The 24597-nt window shown below is 35.3% G+C and overlaps 1 protein-coding gene across 7 annotated transcripts in view; it reads left to right on the top strand.

Moving 5' to 3' along the window:
- ABCC9 (ATP binding cassette subfamily C member 9) overlaps window positions 1-24597 on the top strand; it is a 164595-nt gene that overhangs the window by 58067 nt on the left and 81931 nt on the right. For 5 of the 7 annotated variants that reach the window (XM_021666844.2, XM_021666845.2, XM_021666842.2 and 2 more), the window contains 5 exons: window positions 1009-1117; window positions 6388-6495; window positions 13021-13093; window positions 16062-16167; window positions 24263-24301. In XM_021666844.2, coding sequence (XP_021522519.1) covers window positions 1009-1117; window positions 6388-6495; window positions 13021-13093; window positions 16062-16167; window positions 24263-24301 — 435 coding nt within the window. The remainder of the gene's footprint in view (window positions 1-1008; window positions 1118-6387; window positions 6496-13020; window positions 13094-16061; window positions 16168-24262; window positions 24302-24597) is intronic. The other 2 variants (XM_021666847.2, XM_021666848.2) reach the window with 1 other exon arrangement.

Here is a 24597-nt window from a genome sequence, read left to right as displayed (position 1 = left end):
CTTTCTGCATCCTAGCTTGCCAAAAGGAGTACTTGTTTTCCTTTGCAACTTCACTGAATTTTCTTTTGGGTATTATTTTATTTATAGGAAAATGTCTACAAATGTTATTATTGTTTTCTTTGTTTTACTTATTTATTTTTGCTTCTGATCCTATGATACTGGATTGAGAAAATTAGAATGGGTAGAGTATATGAGCCAAGTAGTCTTGTGCCCAGGCTTGTACTGAGGCAGTCACAGTAAAGAATGTTTGCAAACCAGTCTTCTAGAGCAGGGCCTCTCAAATGGTAACGTGCTTATGAAGTACCTCTGGGTATTGTTCAAATGCATATTGTGATTCATATTTGGAGGCAGAGCTTAGATTTCCTGTTTCTAATAAGCTCCCAGTTGATGTTGATGCTGTTGGTCCTTGGCTGAAACTTTTGAGCAGCAAGACTCTAGAGGCCCCTCTCCTTGCCAGATTCAGAAAATGTGTGTAATATATAGTGCTTAAGCAAGATACACAGTGGCCAGGGACTCCAGAGCTGCAGTGGTTACATGCTAAAAGGTTTTAGGTAGATTACTTGGTTTCTCTGTACCTCACCTCCCCCTCATTTATAAAATGAGAATACTAAGAGGAATTTCCTCATTGTTGTTATTTTTAATCACTCTGTTCCAAGTTCCTAAACAACTTCATTGCTTTTGACAAAGAATATAATTGCAAAAAAAAAAAAAAAAAAAAAAAAAAAGCAAAGAATGTTCTGTTGAATTTAGGGTGACAAGTGGTCCTGATTTTTCTGAGATTTTTCTGGTTCTAGCACTGAAAGTTCCATGCTCTGGAAATCCCTCTGTCCCTGGCAATTTAGGATTGTCAAAACAGTTGATCTAGATGAATTCCCAGTTGGTCTTGAAAAATGACTCTAACAGGCATCCTACTCACCATGATAATTTGTGTTGGGGGTTATTTAAGTAGTACTTTGTTGGTGGTGGCTTTATTGTTAACTCTTATTTTGTGTTTGTTGCTTTTTGCAGTGTTCAAAAGCTGAATGAGTTTCTCTTGAGTGATGAGATTGGTGATGACAGTTGGCGAACTGGTGAAAGTTCGCTACCTTTTGAGTCCTGTAAGAAACACACTGGAGTTGTAAGTGCTTTATTTTTCTTATGGAAGTTGTGAATAGAGGACAGTCTCAGCAGAGTATGAGTGATATTCGAAGTGATTATAAGCTTTATTTTTTAACCCATCTGAAGAAAAATTGCCACTTGCTTCTACGCAACCTCACAAGTCTAAAGTCAATAAACAAATGTATACAGCTTATCTTTATAAATCCAGAAAGAATTGTCTGAAGAGACAATATGTGTTCAATTCAAAAAGAAATTGAGAGTTTGGTTACTCCAAATTTATATAAAAATAACACAAAATAAACTTATTACTCATGCACCATTTTCTTCTTATAATATCTTTTAACTACGTTATGCTTTTTAGTTTAAAACATATTTTCTGATGCATTTTATCTTTCGATCTACTTAAAATATTACATTGTCTCTTATTTTCCAGCTGAATTACATTGCATTGTCTTTTTCTTACTTTCCAATTATCCAGCTCTTTTTATTTTGCATGTCACGAGGCTTAAATAAAATCATAAGATTAGTAAGTGGTAGAGCTAGAATTAAAACTTGAGTCTTGTAAGTTGTAGACCAGTTCATTTATCCATGATACTAATATTTACTTAGTATCGACATAAAATCTGGAAACATAGTCAATGTTATTTTGTCATGCGTTACATGTAATATGTATAAGTTATTTTTTAAATATATGCCTGTGTTTTTAGATTTTTTGGCTACCTTGTGCTTTGTGCTAAGACCTAGGGATATAGCAATGAATGAGACATGTGAGATCCTTCCTGTCATAGAATTTGCTTTTTTGAGGCAGGAGTTGATAAGCAAATTAAAACAATAACATAGTTTCACTGTGTGAAGAAAATAAAAGAGGATATCAGAGAGTGAATTGGGTACTGAAGCAGGGTGGTCATTTCCAAGAAGTCCCTTCTGAAGAGTCAGCATTTGAGCTAAGACCTGAGTAAAAAATAGGTACCTTTCCTGAAACATTATGGGGAAAGAGCATTCCAAGCAGGATAGTTGCAAAGATCTTGAAGGAGGAATTCATTTGGTGTATTCAAGGAACAGAGGGGCACTGTGGTTGGAGCCTGCTGAAGAAGAGAAAGATGAGATGATGTAAGAACAATGATTGAGGGCCTTGTAAACCATGGAAAGAGTTTGGATTTTATTGATATACAATAGGAAATTATTGGAAGGTTTCAAAGTAGGGAGTAATATAATTTTGCTTATATTTTAAAAAGATTATGTTGTTGTTTTCTGTGTAGAGAGAAGTCACTGGAGGACAAAGAGTGAAACATGTAGATCAGTAAAGAGATCATTATAATAACATTGGCATCAGAGGATGATGGTTAGAATTAGAGTTTTTGGTCCAGTTGCAGTGGACATTGTGGAAAAAAAAGATCAAATTCAGTATACACTTTAGAGGTTGAGCTAATAAAGACTTGCTGATAGATTGGATGGAGGAGTGAAGGAGAAAGAGGACTCAAGGAGGAATCCTACATTATTGGTTTGACTTCTGGGTAGATGATCTAGCCACTAACTGAAATAGGGAGGCTGGGAAATGAGGAGATTGGCATTGAGGTGTAATCAAGAGGTACATTTTGCACATGCAAATTTTGAGATACTTCTTAATCCAAGTAGAGACATAAACATTGGAGATATAAATTTAAGAGTCATTAGCCATTAGATAATATTAAATCAATGACTGGATTATACCACTTTCTTGAAGAAAGTGTCAAAAACATTCTGAAGAAATTCTTAAAAATTAATATATTTCATAAAGTAGAAAAGCATTGTTCCACAGTGAGTCATAAGTTAATATTAGTTAATGTTACTATTAGAAAAAATATGAATATATTTACCATTTATGTGAACCAACACAAGTGTACATGCAGTCTCCTGACTACTGATTAGAATGTGGAAAGCTTTTCCCAGGAAGTCTTCTATATTATATACTTTTTGCATCATGTTTAAAACTGCTAAAAATAGTTAAAACAATCATGTTGCAATATTTAGACTTGTTTTCTTCTGCTGTTCTGGAGGGCTTTTTTTTTTTCTGTTAAGTTGTTTTATTCAACAGGTGTGATTTTGTCTGAGAAGGGACCACCAACCATGGTTATATATGGTGGAGGAACAATGCCTCAAAATGCTTGTTATTGTGTGGACATGGACACAAAGACAAAAGCGCATTAAAGAGTGTCTAAACTTTTCAGTAGTAGGAAGGTCAACTATTTGATTAGAACCAGGCTTGTCCCTCTTTGGATGGTCTTAGACTACCAAAGAACTCGTCTTTTAGAGATATGGGTATGACCTCAAGAAACAAGATACGGGAGGTCAAGTTCATGGAGTTAGGGAAATCTGAAGAATTTTTTTGTATGAGATGTGGCACAGAGGAAAAATGGAACTGAAAAAAAGGTTTTGAAAAGAAAAAAAGAATCCCCTTCAAATGCATCCAATATCTTCAGGGTTATTGAAACCAGACTTGACTTCTTGATGTCTTTCAGGGTCAGTCATCACTGCTGATGGGCCAAACCACAAATGACAAACTTTTTAAAATGGAGTGAAAAAAGTTGTGTGTTTGAAAATAACACTAATGGAAACTCCTTCTTGAGAGCGCTTAAGATACTATGTTTTCTGTAAAAGCTTAGACTTAAGTGGTTTTGGCTGTAGAATCTCCATGGAGAATTAGTGACAGTCTAGGGCCAAAGTCTCTTCATATTACATCTGTGGAACTTCGACTCAAATCTGTCAACACATCTCCTCTTCCCACCCTCTTCTTAGATTTTTGAAGGGCATGAAGTCATTTCTTTTGGACCTGTGGGGGCAATAATGTTACAGAATTAAAGACTCTAGAAGACAGTGCATTTTATATGTAGGTGTAGACCTATTTTGTATGGAAAATATATTTAGCCTAAAGGATAGTGGCTTTCTACAACCTCTCCTGCAGTGTACTTCCAGGAGTATTTGTGAGGGCTGTGGGAAGGAAAAAAGAAACTAAAATAAAATTTTATGAACATACTCTCCTCCTCTCTCTCTTTAAGTCTAAATATATTAGTATTTTCTGTGTGACTAAACAACTGCTAGTGTCTTACTTTCTGATCTTTTCAGTGGCTTTTTAGTTTGTATATTTATTTGCGCGTAGCCTAGCAATGTACTATTTGATAGTTTGGTGTTCTCTTGATACACCAGTTGATGGAAGTTGGAAGAGCAATATCTTGTTTGGATTAAATTACTGATTATTCAAGGACATTCCTAATTCCCATAGTAGAACCCAATGGATTTTTCAAAAAGCTAAACCTGCAGTTCCAGGTCAAAAAAATAACCTCCTCCAAACCAACAACTTTCACAATTCTAGAATCCTTCGCTTTCCTAGGTAACTTAACAGTTTAAAATGTATTATTACTTAGCCTTCATAGTCTCTATAAGTATTTGAGTAGGGAAGATAATTATGGCTGAGTACAGTGGTTCATACCTATTGTCTCAGCACTTTGGGAAGCTGAGATGGGAGGATTGCTTGTGTCCAGGTGTTTAAGACCAACCTGGGCAACATTGGAAGAACCCGTCTTTACAAATAGATAAGTTAGCCAGGCATGATGGTATGCACCTGTAGTCCCAGCTTCTCAGGAGGCTGAGATGGCAGGATCATTTGAGCCTGGGAGGTTGAGGCTGCAGTGAGTTGTGTTCATGCCCCTGCACTCCAGCGTGGGTGACAGAGTGAGACTCTGTTTTAAAAAAAAATTATTTATGTTGAAATACTGATTCAATATGTTTCTGGCAGAAGTTTTGAGCTTTAAATTTTTTCCAAATGAGAGGTTTATGAACTAAATATTCTACCTTCTCTTTAGCCATTTATCTCTGTGTGAAACTGAACTCAAAAATTAGAGAATGACAAATTTCTAGGTATGACTTATGTTCACCTAAATATGTGAAGACTGTCACACCTCAGCTGGCATCCTCTTTACAATGGATGTTTTAGTTTGTTGACTAGGAATAGGGCTATAAAATTTGAAATAGACTAGATCATTTTATAAGACATGGATCTCTTGATGAAACACTGTAATATCTTTGGATGAAAAAAATCTAGATCTTTATGCTTCTGTCAATCCATAGCAGATTCTTTGTGCTGTGTAGCTCAATCTGATTTATGTGAGTGTATCAGATTAAAAATTATCATGATTCAGAGAATAATCAATAATCTACTGGTGGAATGTTTAAAAGCCTGATAGCTGTATTAATCTGTTCTCATGCTGCTGATAAAGACATACCTGAGATTAGGTAATTTATAAAGAAAAGAGATTTAATGGACTCATAGTTCCACATGGCTGGGGAGGCCTCGCAACCATAGTGGAAGGCAAAGAGAAGCAAAGGCACGTCTTACATGGCAGCTGGCATGAGAGCATGTGCTGGGGAACTCTCCTTTGTAAAACCATCAGATCTCTTGAGAGTTACTCATTACCACAAGAACAACATGGGAAAAGACCCATCCTCATGATTCAATTAACTCCCACTGGGCCCCTCCCATGACATGTGAAAATTATGGGAGCTACAATTCAAGTGGAGATTTGAGGGGGAATGCATCCAAACCATGTCATAGCCTAACGAATGGATTCTAGTTTGACCTGAGTTAATCTGATCACCTTTTAACACCACACAGCTGTTTTTATTGCCTGGGTATAATCCATCTGTATCATTGGAAAAAGATTATCCAAAACTTAGTTTGAGACCTGTACTTTAACTTCCATCATTTGCAAGTATCCTATTTTAGTATTTTCATTTTTCTTTTTTTTTTTGAGACGGAGTTTCGCTCTTGTTACCCAAGCTGGAGTGCAATGGCACGATCTCAGCTCACCGCAACCTCCGCCTCCTGGGTTCAGGCAATTCTCCTGCCTCAGCCTCCTGAGTAGCTGGGATTACAGGCACGCGCCACCGTGCCCAGCTAATTTTTTGTATTTTTAGTAGAGACAGGGTTTCGCCATGTTGACCAGGATGGCCTCGATCTCTTGACCTCGTGATCCACCCGCCTCGGCCTCCCAAAGTGCTGGGATTACAGGCGTGAGCCACAGCGCCCGGCCAGTATTTTCATTTTTCTTAAGAGGCATATGAATTAGATTTAACTATAGCTTAAGAATTCTTTTGTTTTTTTTTTTAAGGAGTCATTGAAATAATTAAAATATAACATCCACTTGCTTCTTTTCCTTGGAACTTAAGTGAGGCAGCAATGTGAGTAAATGTTCAGTAAAACCTGATTTTTTAAAATAAAGCTTAAACTTGTGTTCTTTTCCATTTGGAATGCAGCAGCCAAAAACTATAAACAGGAAACAGCCTGGAAGATATCACCTGGACAGCTATGAGCAATCAACACGGCGTCTACGTCCCACAGAAACAGAGGATATTGCCATAAAGGTTATTTTTATTTCTTGGATTCTTACATGAATAGAAACATTTATGTTACTACTTTATGGTGAAGTTCTGCAAGTATCCTAAATTGTGCCTTTAAATTCATTTTACAGTTGTCATTAACTGTAATAACATTTAAAAACACATTCGATGAGTTTTAATTGTCAGTTCTTCCTCATCTCCCAACCACAATTTTTGCTCCAGCAGTACATTTCAATACCCAGAGAATGTGCCTTTCTTCTAAATCTGCTTTAGAAGCTAGTGTTGCATGTATTTATTTTTGGTATTCCTATGTTTATCAACCAAATAAATTGACTTATGGAGAATAACAATATTATAAATTCAAATTTTAGGAATATAAATTAGATAGTCATTGTTTTCAATCAGGGGAGACTCAGACCAGTGTATGCATTCAACAGTTTCCCAGTACTGCACTTGATCTGACTACAAACTTGGCTGTTTGGACTTGCCCCAGGCATGTGTGCTTAAGTTAAGGCGGAACAGGCAACCAAGAGTTGGGGATAAGCCCCAGGGAGTGGTCAGTATTGTGGAGGAATTGGAGTAGCTGCCAGCAGCAGTCAAGGGCCTCTAGCCATGGGAGCTGCCAGAGGCCTGGAAACTTAGCAAACTGGCTGCATTGGCTACTGCAGGATATCCAATTCCCCTGCACAGTCTGGACCAGTCAGAGAGGAGGAGGCTCAGTGTGGGGTGTATAATAGAGCCAAGAGCTATGTTTAGGTCTCTCTCTCCTTGACACCTGACACAATACCTTCCCACAATAGCCACTTCGTTATTGGAACAAACATGTGATTGAGTGGAACAAGTTAGTCCTAGCCCCACCTTTTCCACTAATTTGATGCGTGCTGTTTGGGCAAATTACTATGCCTCACTGAGTCATGGTTTGCCCATCTTGAGGTGGACATGCCATTTTAGTGTGGTTGTTTGGGGGTTAAAAGGATATGTCACATATGCATTAAAGAGAGCTCTAGTGATTTTTGACTTTGGCTATGCATTAGAATCACCTACAAAGCTTTAAAAATGTGTGTGTTTGTGTGTGTGTGTGTGTGTGTGTGTGTTCCCTAGGCAATTATAATGTTCAGGCAGAGTGTGAACTATGGGCTATGAAAAGATAAGGAATGAGAGATTGGAAAGGATCCTCTATGCTGTGGTTTCTTTGCTATGCCCAGATAACTACTAATGTATTAGTCAAAAAAAGGGCCAGTTTTTAATTGACATTTTCTGTTCACTGTAATAGGAATCTAAAAATATGTCTTTTCCATGTGTCTCATAATAGAAAGAAAAGAGACTATTATAATTTTTTTTCCAAAATTGACCATTCATGCATTAAAAAAAAAAATGCTGCCTATCAATGGCTTTGGGTTTGCTGTGCCTCTGACTGGCCTCCGCAGTTTCGGGCTCACTTTTAAGCCCAAATTAATTTTTTATTTATGGTGAAAACTCATAAATTGGTAATAATATATTTATCTTTTTGAAATATTTTATTGTGAAATACAATATACTACAGAGAAGTACATAGTTATATCAGCAGCTCCCTCAGAAAATCCCCAACACATATATTTGCTGTTCTCTTATATCTTTCCCCTGATATAATTGCCACACTGACTTTTATAGTCATCATTTCCTTGACTATTCTTGCCATGCATGCCTCCCTAAAAACATATTTTTAGTTTCTTTAAAGTTTAAATATGTGCGTGTGTGTGTTTATTCTTTTGGTCAACATTATGTATGTGTAATTCATCCATATTGCTGTAACTGTAATTCATTTGCTCATTGATGTTCTATTGTATAAATTGTTCTATTGTATAAATATATCAGAATTTCATATCTGTTCTACTTTTGATGGGCTCTTGGGCATTTTTCAGCTTGAGGCTATTGTGAACAGTTGCTGAGTTATAGGGTGTATGCATCCTCAACCTTCCCAGGTAATGGCAAACTGTTTTCCAAAGTGATTGTGCAATTTACACTTTCACCAGAAGTGACTGAGAGTTCCAGTTGCTCTACATCTTCACCAATGCTTCTCATTTTTTGCCAAGTGTCATGTGCTGGGAGAAATACAATTGTATCTTGCTGTGATTTTTATTTGCATTTTTCTGATTACAAATGAGGTCAAGCACCTTTCCATATTAGATATATATATGAAAATGGCCATTTAGGTTTGGTTTAAATGTCTCATTTGTGAATTACCAGGTTATTTGTCCTTCTCCTCTTTAAAAATTCTTGGTACTACTTTGACAGTCATACATGTTGCAAAATTCTTCTCGTACTCTATGTGGCTTAGCTTTCTGCTCAGTGATATCTTTCATTGAACAGAAGTTCTTAATTTTAACATAGTCTAGTATACAACTTTTAGTTAGTATATAACAACTTAGTATATAACAACCACTACCTTTACGTAGTTCCAAAACTATTTCATGACCCCCAAGAGGAAATCTCAAACCCATTAAGCAATTGTTCCCCATTTCCAACTCCCCTTGCCCCAGTTATGGTTAATGCTTTCGTTTTTTGGTCTTAAGAAAACTTTTCTTATCCAGAGGTCATGAAGACATCCTATATTAGCTTCTAAAAGCTTTGAAACTATATTTTTTTACCTTTAGTTCTTTAATACATGTAAAATCAATTTTTGTGTTTAGTATGAAGTAGGGATGTGATTTAGTAGGTAAGTCAGTGATGAATAATTTATTAGTAAATCATAAATGTAGCAGTAGTACATTTATTAGTAGCCATTTTCCTAAATTTAGTAGTAAATCAGTAAGGTCTGATTTAATGTTTTCAAGTTTGATATCCAGTTGCCTAGCCCCATATATTGATCACCATCCCTACTGATCTTCAGTGTGATGTCAGTTACACATTAAGGATCTATATATGTGTGGATCAATTGAGAGTCTTTATTTATTTTTCTCAGATTTATTTGTCTGTTCAGTATTCCACTGTAATGATTACTATAGTTTTCTAATAAATATTGACACTGTTTAGAACAAGTCTTTATACTTTTTTTTTTTTAAACTTCTTAGCTATACTTGGCCCCTTGTGGGAAAGAGGCTTAGGTACTCTGGGGCTCACATCTTTGAATTTGTATTTTTTCCTTTTATTTTGACTTGTCATTTCCTAACTGCTTTCTTTAGTGAGATATTTTACAAACCAAATTTTGTTCAGCATTGTTACTTATTTTCAGCAGGAGGCAATGGACAGTGGTCTGTGTGTCCTCTATCTTTAAATTTTTTAAAAACTTCTTTTCATTGAGGTGAAATTCACATAGCAGACAACCATTGCAAAGTGAACAATCCAGCGATGTTTAGTATATTCACAATGTTGTGCAACCACCACCTTTACCTAGTTCCAAAACTATTTCATCACCCCAAGAGGAAATCTCAAATCCATTAAGCAATTGTTCCCCATTTCCCACTTCCCTTGCCCCAGCAGCAACCAATCTGCATTCTGTTTCTATGGATATTCTGGATATTTCATGTAAATGGAATCATATACTAGGTGACTTTTTGTGTCTATATGGCTCCTGCTTTTAAATTTTAATTCATTATTTCCCTGTAGCCCTGATACTCCTTCCTATCAAAGTCACCTTATCCCCAATATACCTATCCCTACCCCATCATTATAGAACCAGCTCTAATGTGCTTGATGTGCTTAGGCATGCTCATATCCTTGTAAAATATGCATTGTTGTCATAAGCATCTGTGTGCTCTCAATTTACTTAAATGTTTTCATGATCATTTGCTCCTTCTAAGGGCACCATTGTATCCTGTAGAATGCATCACTGCATTTTACTTATCCCCTAGTGATGGACACTGAGCTTGCCTCCATCTTCCATCACAAACCCTGCTATGATGATCATCATTGTACCTATCCTTACATGAACCTTTGCAAAGATTGATTTATATATTAGCTGATTTTCCGAGTGCAGACATCTAGTTGGGGAAGTCAGGATTTTAACCCTGCTGGTGGGCAATTTAGTGCATTTTGTAAAAGGCAGGAGGGAATGAAAGTGTAAATAGCAGCAGGAGAAATTAACTTTAGCCTTCCTCCTCTTCTATCTTTCTTGGGTGGATGTTGTTCCTTTTTTACTTCTTTGTAGCACCAAATCAGAAGGTGACATTGCATTCTTCTAGTTCTTTCCTGCTACTTTCAGACCATAACCTTTCCCTGTCACACTCATAAAGCTATGGCATTTTCTACCTGTTCTTACATCTATTTTCAGAAGACCTCAGAATCACTCTTCCACCTTCAATGTAGATGTGAGTATGTTTCCTAGTCCACCTTTTTATCTTTGTATGTGCCACGCATGGATAGGATTTAAACTTCCAAGGGCACAGTCTATCTAGTATCGCAGCCCGAAAATCCCCTAATCTACCATCACTCCATTTGCACAACCTCACCTGTAGTTACACCTGGTCATTACCTGGAACTGCATCCCCTCTATCTTACTCTATTAGACTTGTCAGTCACTGACAACAAAATCTTGGTCCCCAAGTTTTCTCAGGCTTTTACTTTCATGGTCATTGTTTTTTAACCTTCAATATATTGAGCCCCTTCTTTTTTCTCCCAGTCCTTAGTACCTTTCTGCAGCAATCCAACCTCATGCCTTCTACACATCTATAACCAGACTGCTGAGTGCTATGGAAAAGGTGACACCGTGGTGCAGGCCAGCATGGCCACCGATTTATTATCTCCAACCTCAGCTGACACCCCTCCCCCAGTAGCTATCTGCCATCCTTTTACATGCCTCTTAGCAGCATTATTTTCCAAACCTACAGTAGCTATGCAGCTGTCACCACTCTATTCCCACCTCCTTCTCTCTCCTTTCGCCTCCTCTTTCTCCAGATCACCTTAGCTCACAGTTCACTGAGAACTTCAAGTGTCATGTAGGACCTCTCTCAGTTCCATGTTGGCCCTTGTCCACAAGCATCTATTTTTGTGCCTCTTTTAGCCTCCTCACCTACTCTTGGAGAGAAAAAAAAAAATCTTCAGCCTTTCAGGCTGTATAATTTCTTTGAGTGCTATTTGTCATTTAACCATAATGACAGCCCCAGCCAGCTCTGCCCCAGCCAGCTCTGCCCCAGCCAGCTCTGCCCCAGCTAGCTCTATTCATCATTTCCTCTGAAATATTTTCTAGTTTTTTTATGTTCGGCCTATTCTCACTATAGTTCTTTACCTACTGGTGCTTTCATTGACATTCAGTATATTTTACAAAACTAGCTAAAAGGCCTCTTTTTTAAAAAAAGTTTTTTGACTCATCCCAGAGGTAAATGATTTTCTTTATGAGCTGCATTGTACTTAGTGTCTGTCTGTCCCTTTTATTTGGTACTTAGCCCATACTGTCTTGTCTTGTGCTCACTTCTTTCCATGGTTTACTTACTAAACAGATTGCAAGCTTCAAGAGAGCAGGGAAGATGTCTTACACCTTCTTTGTAACCCACACCAACCTAACAACATAGTGCCTCACACAGAATGAGGATGATCAGCCATATTTATAAAGCAATCAGTAATTCTGATCCAACCCTTCCATGAGACCCTCCTTCCATGACTAATTTCATGCATAGCTATGTGACTAATATTACTAAATATTGTGCCATACATATTACAAGCTAGAGAAAACCTGCATGGAAAAACATAACCTAATCTTTTCAAGCAGAGTTTTTCACTCTTTAAGTTGTTCATTTTATGAAGTTTTCATGTTATATGTAGTTACAATTGAGATATCACAAATGCATTCTGCAAAATTCCAAAATAATAATGTGCTTCAGAATTTCATTTGTGGTTTTGAAATAAAGTATTAGTTTATGAGTGAAGTGTATCTTTAATTTCTCCTGATATTTAGGAGCCCTTCCTCCCCTCATCTGTATCTACTCCATCCTTCTAATTTTGGGTTCTGTCTGGTAAAACTATTAAGTCCACTTGAAGCTTATTAAAACAAATAGATTTTGTGGGATGAATAGAGGGTATTGTGATCTCTGCTGATTGTTGGCATTTATACCAGAAATAATGTTGGCTCACTTCTTTTATTATTCTTTATCCTTTTTTTTTTTTAACTTCAGTGAATAGCCTACACAGTTCAGGAAATTCATTAATGATAGAATTATTAATCCTCAGTTAATGCAGCCATTTTGCTGAAATAATTTGTGGTTATTTCTGTTCTTTATTTTAATCAGTAGGATTTGGGGAATTGTCTGGCAGTGAGAAAATAATTAATGTGGAGATTTTGTTGGAAAATGTTTGGGATAATTGTCTTTTAAGAATGTCCATATGTAAACGATCCAGTAATCCCAAATTTTCAAAGAAGATTTTTAGCAATCTTCATATCACAAATTGAGAGACCCTCCTTTCACTTTCATTCTTTTTAATTTTTCATTACTATCACTAAATAACTCTAAATCAGAATTTCACCATTGTGTGTTCTACCTTGTGTTAAGTCTTTTAGCACTTAAAAAATTTTATTTTAATTCGAATTTTTCATTGATACCACATATATAATTTAATTTCTATATTTTTATCTCGTAGGTCACAAATGGGTACTTTTCATGGGGCAGTGGTTTAGCAACATTATCCAATATAGACATTCGAATTCCAACAGGTAAGAGTCATTTGTTACACATTTTTGTAATTGTTCATGACCATAATCATGGTTTTCCAAGATAATTGAGCCTAACAAAAAGAGAAAGACTTTTTAAAGACATAAATATTATTTATGGTTACCTATTTGCACCATTTTGCTTGTGAGCCACTGTGTCACTGTGGGAATGGCTGGAAATGATAAGACCTGCCTTTCACTATGGAGTCTATACCTTTGGACAATTATTTACTGTTCATTTGCTGATTTGGGCAATTTAAACAGTGGGGTGGTTGATTTCACTTTTTGTTTGAGAAACACTTTAAAGAATGAGTATATGAGGAACTTATTTTCTATCCATGAGAAATACTGATGAAGTTTTCAAGATACTTAAAACTTAAATATCCAATAATTATATGGATTTATTACACTCCACTAGGTACTGTTTTCATATGAATATTTTTAAAAAGTTTTACTGAAATGTAATTGATTCAGAAAAATTCCACATGTTTGATGCTTACATTTTGATGAGTTTTGATATATATATATACCTGTGAAACCCATCACCACAATAAAGGTACTTAATATGCAGTCGCTACCAAAAATTTCTTTCTGTTCTGTTTTCATTTTATTTTTTTGTGAGAAGAACACTTAATATGAAACTTATCCTCTTAACACATTTTAAAGTACAGAGTACTATATTGTTAATTGTAGGTACTAGGTACTACATTGACCAGCAGATTTCTAGAACTTATTCATCTCACATAACAGAAATGCAGTAATACCTATTGAACAACAATTTCCCATTTTCCCTTTCCGCCATCCCCTGGAACCCACCATTCTATTTTCTGCTTCTGTGAAAAGAAGTGTCTAAAATTTTGACTAAATTAGTTAAAATACCTAAAAGAGTCAAAATTTTAGATACCTCATATAAGTGGACTCATACAGCATTTGTCCTCCTGTGACTGGCTTATTTCATTTAGCTTAATGTCCTCTAGGTTCATCCATGTTGTTATGAATGGCAGGATTTCCTTCTTTTTATAAGACTGAAAAATATCCCATTGCATGTATACACCACATTTTCTTTGTTCATTTATATGTCAATGGGCACTTGGGTTGTTTCAGTATCTTGGCTATTGTGAAGGATGCTATAATGAAAATGGGGGAGCAGGTATCTCTTTGAGACCTTAATTCTGATTCTCTTGCAAAAATACCCAGAAGTAGGATTGTGGGATCATATGGCAATTCTATGTTTAGTTTTTCTAGGAACTTCCATTCTGTTTTTCATGGTTGGCTGTACACTTCTACATTGCCAGCAAAAGTGTGTAAGGGTTCCAGTTTCTCCACATGCTCACTAACACTTCTTATCTTTCACTTTTTTTTTTTTATTTCAGCCATTCTAACAGGTGTGAGGTGATATCTCATTATGGTTTTGATTTGTATTTCCCTGATGATTAGTGTTGTTAAATGCCATTTTATATATACCTGGTAGCCATTTGTATGTCTTATTTGGAGAAATATCTCTATTCAGGTTCTTTACCCATTTTTGATTGGATTATTTGTTTTGTTTCTGTTTTAGTTTTGTTTTTGTTTTTGCTATTTTATATTTTGGATATTAACCTCTTATCAGATAGATAGTTTGCAAATATTTTCTCTCATTCCATAAGTCTCCTTTCCATTCTGTTGTTTCGTTTGCTTTGCAGAAGCTCTTTAGTTTAATGTAGTTCTGCTTATCTATTTTTGGTTTTGTTGCCTGTGCTTTGGTGTGAAATCCAAGAAATCACTGCCAAGTTCGATGCTAAGAAGATTTTCCTCTATTTTTTTCTTTAAGGATTTTTGTAGTTTCAGCTCTGACATTTAAGTTTTTAATCCATTTTGAGTTGATTTTTGTGTATGGTGTAGTATAGGCTCCAATTTTACTCTTTTGCATGTATTCAGTTTTTTAAATGCCCTTGTTGATGATCGGTTGACTGTATATGTATAGGCTTATTTATGGCCTCTCTCTTCTCTTCCATTGATTTATACATCTGTCTTTATGCAAGTACCACATTGTTTTGATTACTGCAGGTTTGTAATATATTTTACAAGCAAAAAGTGTGATACCTCCAGCTTTGTTCTGCTTTCTTAAGATAGCTTTGGCTATTTGGGGGTCTACTGTTTTCATATGAATTTTGGAATCAGTTTTTCTATTTCTGTAAAAAAATTCATTGGGATATGTATAATAATTACATTGAATCTGTAGATTGCTTTGGGTAGCATGGACGTTTCAACAATATTAATTTTCCAGTCCCTAAACCCAGATGTCTTTTCATTTTTTTGTTTGTGTTTTCATCAATGTCATAGTTTTCAGTGTATACATTTTTCACCTCCTTGGTTAATTTTATTTCCAAGTACTTATATGCTAATAACAAACTGTCTTCAACTAAGAAAATAATACTATCCACAGTAACATCAAAAAGAATAAAATATTTAAGAATAAACCCAGTAATTTTTCCTTAAAATATCTCTGTAATTGAATAGAAATATTTTTTGACTTGGCCTGATGTTCATTTGGTGGAGATTTTTCTATTATAAATGCAAAACAAAGAGAGAAATTGAAGAAGAGAGTGTCTTAGTAACTTAGCCCAAATCATTTTTATCCTGATTATTTATTTTAGTCAAAACTGCCCTTTTTATTCTGAATGAATTGAATTATAAAGTTAAAACTAATCTAGATGATCTGGGCAATCATTTCATTGCTTTCTTTACTGATATCAGCTATTCTCATAGTTTTAAAAATAATAAACCATTACATATATATATATATATATATTTTTTTTTTCTTTTTCCAAAAAGACTTATCACAGAAAGGAGCTGTTTAGAATACCTTATCGCTAGAAATCAAAACTGGGCCAGTGATTATAAAACATTAGCTTTTTCTAAATGTGTTTTGATTTTATTTCACTAAGAATTCCATCTCATTCTGTAGTTATCCTTTGTTTTGCTTTTCTAGGTCAGTTAACTATGATTGTGGGCCAAGTAGGATGTGGGAAGTCCTCTCTTCTCCTTGCCATCCTTGGTGAGATGCAGACATTGGAAGGAAAAGTTCACTGGAGCAAGTATGTATATTTTTAGTTGGCTTCTGTTGCTATGTCATACATCTGACAATCTTCCAAGGAAATAACTTAGAGAAATATATTTACATGTTCTGACTCTGAACACCCCTCAGGTAAGTACAGCTTTAAAAAGAAATTAGTGGTGACCTTAAATGTTTTAAGTAAAAAGTTAAAAACATTTATTACAAAAGTTGTTTATAATAGCATAAACTAGTATATTACTGAGACAAAAGTAAGGCTGGAATTGTAAAGATAGATTTTTAAAGTTAAATGAATAACACTTAAATAACTTAAAAAGCTTATTCTGTAATAAAATAAGTTATGGAAAACTTGCATTATTTATAAGGCTTAAATAGAAGCAGTGCCTTAAAGGTTCAATGTTCAGAGAAGAAATGTCAAATTATCTTTTCCAAAATCTGTATAAGAAAGTAAAAATCAACTATTTATCCTTATGCTTACTTAAACTAGATACTAGAATTACCTAATTGGAGATATGAATAGGGTTGATTAGTGTGTTGTGCAGTTCTAAAGACATGGAAATGAAAGTGCATCTTCCAGAAATTTGAATGATTGCTTCCAGCATTTTTCTTCTAGATATTTGAATGGTGGTCAAAGCACATTGTGGTATTAAAAGTGATTCATAAATATGTTACATAATTGGTTAATAAAAAGCAAATTAGAATTATTTAGTTTGGCCTACTTAGTAGACTCCTCATAAGTAGTGTACGAAGAAATTGGCTATAACTAATCTAAGAAATTAGGCTATAGACCAGTGGTTCTCAAACAGCTGTGACTTTTGTCCCTGGGGACATTTGGCAATGTCTGGAGACATTTCTGGTTTCACACGGAAGCACTGGGTTGCTACTGGTCTGGTGGATAGAGGCCAGGGATACTGCTAAACATCCTACAGTGCACATGACAGCCCCCATACCAAGGGATTCTCTTGTCCCAAATATCAATTGGGAAACCTACAGAAATTCTTTCATATTATTTTGTACCTACTATCATGAATTCTGTGGCTGAGGTGCTGTTAATATGCATAGACATCTCTCAAGAATGAGCAGACTACGGCCCTTTTAAGAGTAGATTCTGTTTTAAACTCCAATTGAAAAAAAATTCTTAGTTGTGAAATTCAGACTGAAACCAGTAGAAGTGTAAATCTGTTTTCAATGTCATTGGCAAGAGAAGAGAAGACTGAGAATTGTTGAATGTACATTTTATCCCTGTTGAGCAAATCTAGCAAATAGTAGCCTTGCAACTGTTCAGTGCATATTTAGGAGAGAGCTCAGTAAATCATTGCTACCTCAGTTTGCTTCATGGCACTAGACAAGGTTTCCCATCACTATCCTCAAGCATTAGATGCTTGAGGCTAGCATCTATCAGTTCCCCTAGCCACTATCACTTCCATCTTGGATGAAGAAGCAGATCCCGCTGGATTTAATTATATTGTGTGACTTGTACAACCATAATTAAGTTATTTGGTTTTTGTTTTTATCCTGATTTATCACCATTAAAACAGAGAGAAGGAATGATAATGACAGAAGAGGTTTGAGAGTTCATTTTCATACAACCAGGAAACTGTCCTAATAAGGCCTATTCCGAGTGTCATTCAAGTTTCCAGGCCTCAGCTCCACTTGGGCTAAATTGACCCCCAATATTATCATTAATAATTATCATTGTGTTAATAAATAATGATGTGAGAATGCAGAAAATATTCTTTATAGCCTAGTTATTTATTTTATTGCTTTCCTAAGCATGTATACCAGTTATATCGTATCTTATTTCATAAAGTTTTATATTGTTTTATTTAAAATAACATAGTATAGAAGAGTTGGAAAGATAAAGGTAAATAAATTTTTTAAATATTGTTTAAATAATCATCTGAGGTTGTAATAGACATAAATGCGTGTACCGAAGTCCTGTATAATTATAAAATATGGGCCACAGATTTCTCTCTGTACCTAATGGAAGCTAAGCCAAGAAGGAAACATGAGGAACAAATAGAAATACATTTACTCAGTAGAGGTTGATTTTCTTTTCTTAGAGAGAACTGTGAAAGGAATCTGCCCAGCCATGGTTTATATCGGTAATCCCAGCACTTTGGGAAGCTGAGGCAGGAGTATCACTTGAAGCCAGAAGTTCAAGACCAACCTGGGCAACATAGTGAGACCCTATCTGTACAAAAAGTTTAAAAAATCAGCAGGGCATTGTGATGCATACCTGTAGTCTTAGCTACTTGGGAGACTGAGGCAGGAAGATCTCTTGACCTCAGGAGTTTGAGTCTGTAGTGATCTGTGAATGTGCCACCACACTCCAGCCTAGGTGACAGAGAAAGACCATTTCTCTTAAAAAAAAAAAAAAAAAAAAAGAAAAGAAAGAAACTAAAGAAATATCTTCCATATACCTCATAAAAAGTCAATAAAAGGTTATTTAATTCTTAATGTCCTTGATATTCCTAAAATTTATTCAAAAGCAAATTCCATGTGCCAATTATTACAATAAAATTCAGAATATAATACTGGATTATAGATTATATATAAATATTTAAAGGTTTAGAGAGCATGCAGGAGGTGGATGTGGTACAGGTAGTATCAAATCAACATGGTCTAAATATGCAGATCTTCAACATCTAGTTTGATCCAGGAATGAAATTAATTCCATTTGGAGAAATGTATAAATTGTACGTCAGTTGGACCATCTTCTATGTTTAGTATGGAATACAGCTATTTTGTTTCTTAGTCCTTTTTATTTTCATTCAACATTTACTGAGTACCTCCTTCATGCCAAACACTGATTTAGGTATCAAAGATATAGAAGTGAACAAGACAAGACAAATCTCTTTCTCATGCAGTTATAGTCTAGAACATGGACTGTATATAAGTAATCAACAAGAAAAAGATATAATATTAGACTTTGACAAATGCCATGAAGATGATAAAACAAGACAATATAGCAAAAGGTACTATACCTGTGAGGTGTGTTTGAGAATCCAAAAAGGGTCTAGAATGGCTGATAAATACTGACTGAGGCAGGTGCAAGATGAGGCTTCCTAGAAAGGGAGGCAAGCATTCTGGGTATGATATGGAGCTAAAATTTTGTTCTAAGTTCAGTGGGAAAATATTACAGAAGTTTAAGTTGAAGAGTGATTTATATTTTGCAAAGATATGATGTACAATTTGAAAAGATGATTCTGATTTGTTGTGTAGAGAATGAATTACAGAGGCAAGAGGGGAAGTGAGGGAAACCATTTAAGAGTTCATTTCACTAATTCAGATGAGAGATGAAGGTAGCTTGATGTACCATGGTAGCTGTGAAATGGACCAAAGTGGATAGATTGAGCATATACCTTGGAGTCAGAGCCAGTAGTATGAAAGTGTAAAACGGAAATTAAGATAATTCTGAGTATTTATAAAATTCTCATAAAGTTTTATTCAAAAATGTTTAAGTTAGTTCAACACACAAACAAATGAAAAAGTAATCCTCTAATACATTGAATAAGTTAATGCAAATTCTATTTTTATTTAATTAAAAGAATTACTTAATTTTCTTTCATGGTATTCTTAATATATGATAAAACATATTTTAGGATCTGGAATGTTCAGGGGAGTTCAAAAAAGTTATTTAAAAATAACTTTTTAAAAAAGTTATTTGCAATTGCTCTTTTCATTCTAGAAACAAAAGCTGTATGCCCAGTCCAATAAAGAAAGGCATATAACTAATAATTAAAGCAAAGCTAATTTAGAAATTTTGATATTTATAAGCTGCTGATATGTAAATGCTTAGAAGTCCTTTGCTTCAACAGACTGAATTGTTTCATATTTTTTAAAGCTTAAAGCAAAACAAACTAAATAATATGGTAAGATACCAAATATCTTGCTGTCATTCTTTCACCATGACATGTGTCTCTGATTGCATAAATTTTATTTTTAAATGTGTCCTCATAGATAGGCATGAACAAATCCAATAAAGTACTCTGACCTATTGCAGCAGGAAATGTTTACTTTGGGCTGGAGAAAAGGCATTGCTGTTCATCCAACACACACCTATGTGGGTAGAATGGGGTACACAAAGATGCTGCTAGTTGTTTCCTTGGGAATTGCTTCCTTTGACCTAGTCTGACATGTGGTATACCCAGAAGAGAAAAGATTAGAGAGAGGAAAGAGGAACGAAAACATTCTCCAAAATTGTCAGAATGCCGATGTGCACATCTGTCTTGCATCCAGGTGTGCTTCATATCTGTTGAAAAACAAATGCTGTGCCTGACTGAAGTCCTTTCCTGGTTGTCATGATAAGCAATAATTTCTACTGATATCATAGGAGCTAGAACTGAAAAATGCCTTACCTGATGGATAGTTTCAGTGAGAGGGTCCAGAATGCTTTTTAATTGTGGTGGTAATTATGTAAGAAAGAGCTGTCATTTATCTTTGTTTTCCTTTATTTATTTTTTCCCTCTCACCCGTGCCATCAACCATACTATTCTTCAGGCCCCTTCTGTCCTGATATTCTGACTTCCACTGTCTTGGTGTAATCAGCTATGTAACAGTGCTTCAATTATTTTCAGACAAATGGAGGAGTTATCCCTTTTCATGTGACTTTGTCTGGCATGAAGGAATAATATATTTTGTCAGCTTTCCTGGATCAGATGTAATATATCATGTTTGTGCCAAATCTAGTTTCCCTTCTTCCAAATGTCATTCCTGATTTAAACTTGCAAAACTCAACTCTCCCATTCTATAAAATTATTAACCATAATACTTGGAAATTGCTAATACACTGTATCAACTTTAACTTTTGCTCTTGAAGGAAAATATACACAAATTCTACATGGAGAGGTTTTCAGAAGTGAAACCTTATTTTCTAGAAGGGGATTTTATATCTGACCTCTTTGCAGTCTCTTGCTGTCTTGAGTGCTGTTGAGTACCACATTGAATAGTGGAGAATGAGTCTAGACAGAGCTAAATCTACATCTTTATTTTGGAAGAGAAAAAAATAAAACCTTCCACAATTGAATTTGATTAAACATACTGATATGTGAGAGGGCTGGAATAGGTAGACTTTGGAAGTTAAGGGTTATAACATTATTCATTAAAATGTTAGTGAAATAATAGGTTAATTTGCTCTTGGAAGATGATTACCTACAAATGGATCTATATTTACCTCTTTTTTCTTTCTCTGACAATGAGAAATGTGTGGTATATGGAGAATATACGTAAATCCTTCAAGGAGAGGTTTTCAGAAGTTAAGATCCCCTATGTGCTGTTTTGCATTTTTCAGGATCTTACTGGGTTAATTAACCCTTTTTTCTTATGAATGTCTTTGTTTATTACTCTTCACACTCCATTATGCCTCACCCATTTTTTAAAAAATGGTCTTACTTATCTCTCAATCGACTGAAATATTCCTCTTTTTAACGATGTGGTCCACCCACACTTAACCTCTGTTTTGCTCCTTTACTCTGTGCATTGCAACCTGGATGAAAGGTTCTCACCAATGACTGCCTAAGTGCTAAATCCCCAATAATTTGTCCTCAGCCTTACTTCTCCACAGATTTTGAAACTCTTCACCCAATGACGACTTCTTGAAATCAACTTTTCTCTTGGTTTCTGTGACACTTGCATTTATTTTGTTAAAAAAATATTGGTTTCATACCAGTTATACGCAAACCATTGTATTAGTTGTTGGGGGAGAAATAAGTGAACAAGAGAAACCAGGACCCTATTTTCATGAAGCTTACTATTTAGCAGGGAAACCAAGAGGAAGTAAGAAAATAATTTTACAGTTATTTGATTAATGTGTTATAAATACCAGAAAGAAGTACAGGGTTTTATAAGAACAAATAAAGGTGACTTGACTGAGTCAAATCTGTGAGGTTGGCAAAGGATTTCGTTAGCGATCTCCAGTCTTGTTCCCTCTAGTTCATTTGTTGCATTCTGTGATCAGAATGATATTTCTAAACTGAACCTATATCTCTCTCTTGTTTAAACCTTTTCAGTGGTTTTCTTTTACTTTTAGGAAAAGTTCAAGCTCTATAAAAGGGTTTATGAGCCCCTTTTTTAAATTCATTGCCATTTACACCTACATTTCAGCCACGCGGAATTTATACCACTTCTTTGTGTAACCAGGATACCTCATGGCTTTCTAATACATATTTTCTCTGGTCTGAAGTACTCTTGCCTTTTTTTTTTTTTTTTTTTTTTTTTCAGCTAGCACACTCTTAATTTTGCCTCTGGCATAAACTCTATTGTTTACTCTGATTTACTAAAGGTGGCTTGGTTCTCTGGTTCTTTGTGTCTTTGTTTTTGGTTCTTGGTTCTTGATAAGTGCCCTAATACCATCTTTTACCCCATCTGTCTTAGCCCTTATTCCCTTATTATCTCCCACAAAAGTGAAAGTGGCATGAAAGAAGGAATGGATCTTTCTTGTTCGCTTATCTCTAGCATGTGTGGCACTAAGTAGTGATCAATGCATATTTTTGAACTGATATTGAATAAATAGAGTTGGAATTTAATCCTTATTGAATAGATTGATGAATTCTAAATTCATATCTCCACCTTGGGCTGACATTCCCAAATGTCCAACAGGTATTTATTTACACAGGTCTAATGGGCATTTCCACTTGAATGGCCAGAATACAGATTAACACATTCATTTCTGCCACACACGGACTCTTCCTCCCCTCTTCTTTCTCTTCCTCAAATTAGTTAAAACTATTGAGATCACCTATTGGATTTAGAGCACAGGAAATAAAGTATAAATATCTTGGTATCTAAAGCATTTTGTGTGGAAAATATTATTCAGAAAAATGAGCATTTCCTTATTTTTTATCAGTAACTTAAATCAGGGAATAATTATTATTGAGAGGAAATTTTTAGTCTGATATTGCTTTTTTTGCCTCTATCAGCCATCCCAAGACGTCATTAGCAGTGTGCAGTAATGAAAATGATCCTTACTAACTCTAAACCAAAGATCATTAGGTAGCATAATTAGGTAAATTTTCCCATAAAAACATACAACATTGGCCGGGCGTGGTGGCTCAAGCCTCTAATCCCAGCACTTTGGGAGGCCGAGGTGGGTGGATCACGAGGTCAAGAGATCAAGACCATCCTGGTCAACATGGTGAAACCTTGTCTCGACTAAAATACAAAAAATTAGCTGGACATGGTGGCGCGTGCCTGTAATCCCAGCTACTCAGGAGGCTGAGGCAGGAGAATTGCCTGAACCCAGGAGGCGGAGGTTGCGGTGAGCCGAGATCGCACCATTGCACTCCAGCCTGGGTAACAAGAGCGAAACTCCGTCTCAAAAAAAAAAAAAAAAAAATACAACATTTTGCAAAGTCAAATAGAATCAATTTTTGGAGTTTTCGTAGGCATTAATTATGAATAAGGTTATTGAATTTAGGTCTTTCAGAGTGTCAGAATTCAACTGACCCTAAATTATTAAAAATTAGAACAATAAAAGAAATAGGTCTTCAGGCGTCTTTCCTCATAATACAGGCATAACAAACAGTGACGAGTCAAAGCCCACTTTTTACATAAATCGTATCAGTAATTAATTATACTTATATGTAGCTTGGTTTCTTGTGCATGTCTGTTTTTGTTACAAACTCCTGAGGGGCCTGTGTGTTTTGTGTATCTTTCATGTTTAGCGCCCCAAAAGTATTTCTGCTCTGGCTTTAGAGTAGCTAATTTGGAATTTAAATTTATTAAAATCAAATTTTAAAGGTTGGAAGGCCTTGAAAATACAGAATCTTTATGAAACTGGGAAACTGTATTCTAGAGGGATTCCCCAATTATACAGCTTTTTGGAGCAGGATTGACACTAGAACCCAAATCATTGTTATGAACCAAAATTTTTTATGAACGAGAATAGTGCTACCTATGTTTTAGAAGCTTACTAAGTAATTATTTCCTAGCTGATGAAGACATAAAGAAGAATGCTATTTATGTGGTTTGTCTTTGAAATTAATATCAAAAACCATTTGGGAAATGTAGCTCTTTAATAATGTCCAGTGTTTATTGTATCTCTTACCTGTTGTGTAAGCACATTGGTTCTATATTTATTCTTCATAATTAATGAACATTGTTTGCCATACTTGCAGTGTAAATGAATCTGAGCCTTCTTTTGAAGCAACCAGAAGGTATTATTTCTATTTTAACCTGAGTTTAATAACTTCCTTCCTCAGACTTTAATCTCTTTAATCTCATTTTGTTTATTCTGATGATGCATAGTTATTTATTAAAGTGTACTAGCGTATTTCCAACAGCAGTGGTTCGCAACCTTGGCAGACTGCTAAAAGAATTAATTTACCAAACAAAGTGCCTCCTTGTGTCAACTGTTTTCCTCTGACTGAGTCACACGTGTCCCAGCTTTGGCTGAAACTCAAACTGTTTTCAGTAAACTGGTCTTGGGATTTCATAAAATAAAAATGTAATA

This window comes from Aotus nancymaae, unplaced genomic scaffold (assembly GCF_030222135.1).
Source record: "Aotus nancymaae isolate 86718 unplaced genomic scaffold, 86718_ANA_hifiasm-v0.15.2.pri h1tg000016l, whole genome shotgun sequence".
NCBI classification, from domain to species: domain Eukaryota; kingdom Metazoa; phylum Chordata; class Mammalia; order Primates; family Aotidae; genus Aotus; species Aotus nancymaae.
Note: the sequence above shows the minus strand (reverse complement) of the source record. Positions and strands in the feature narration are given on the sequence as shown.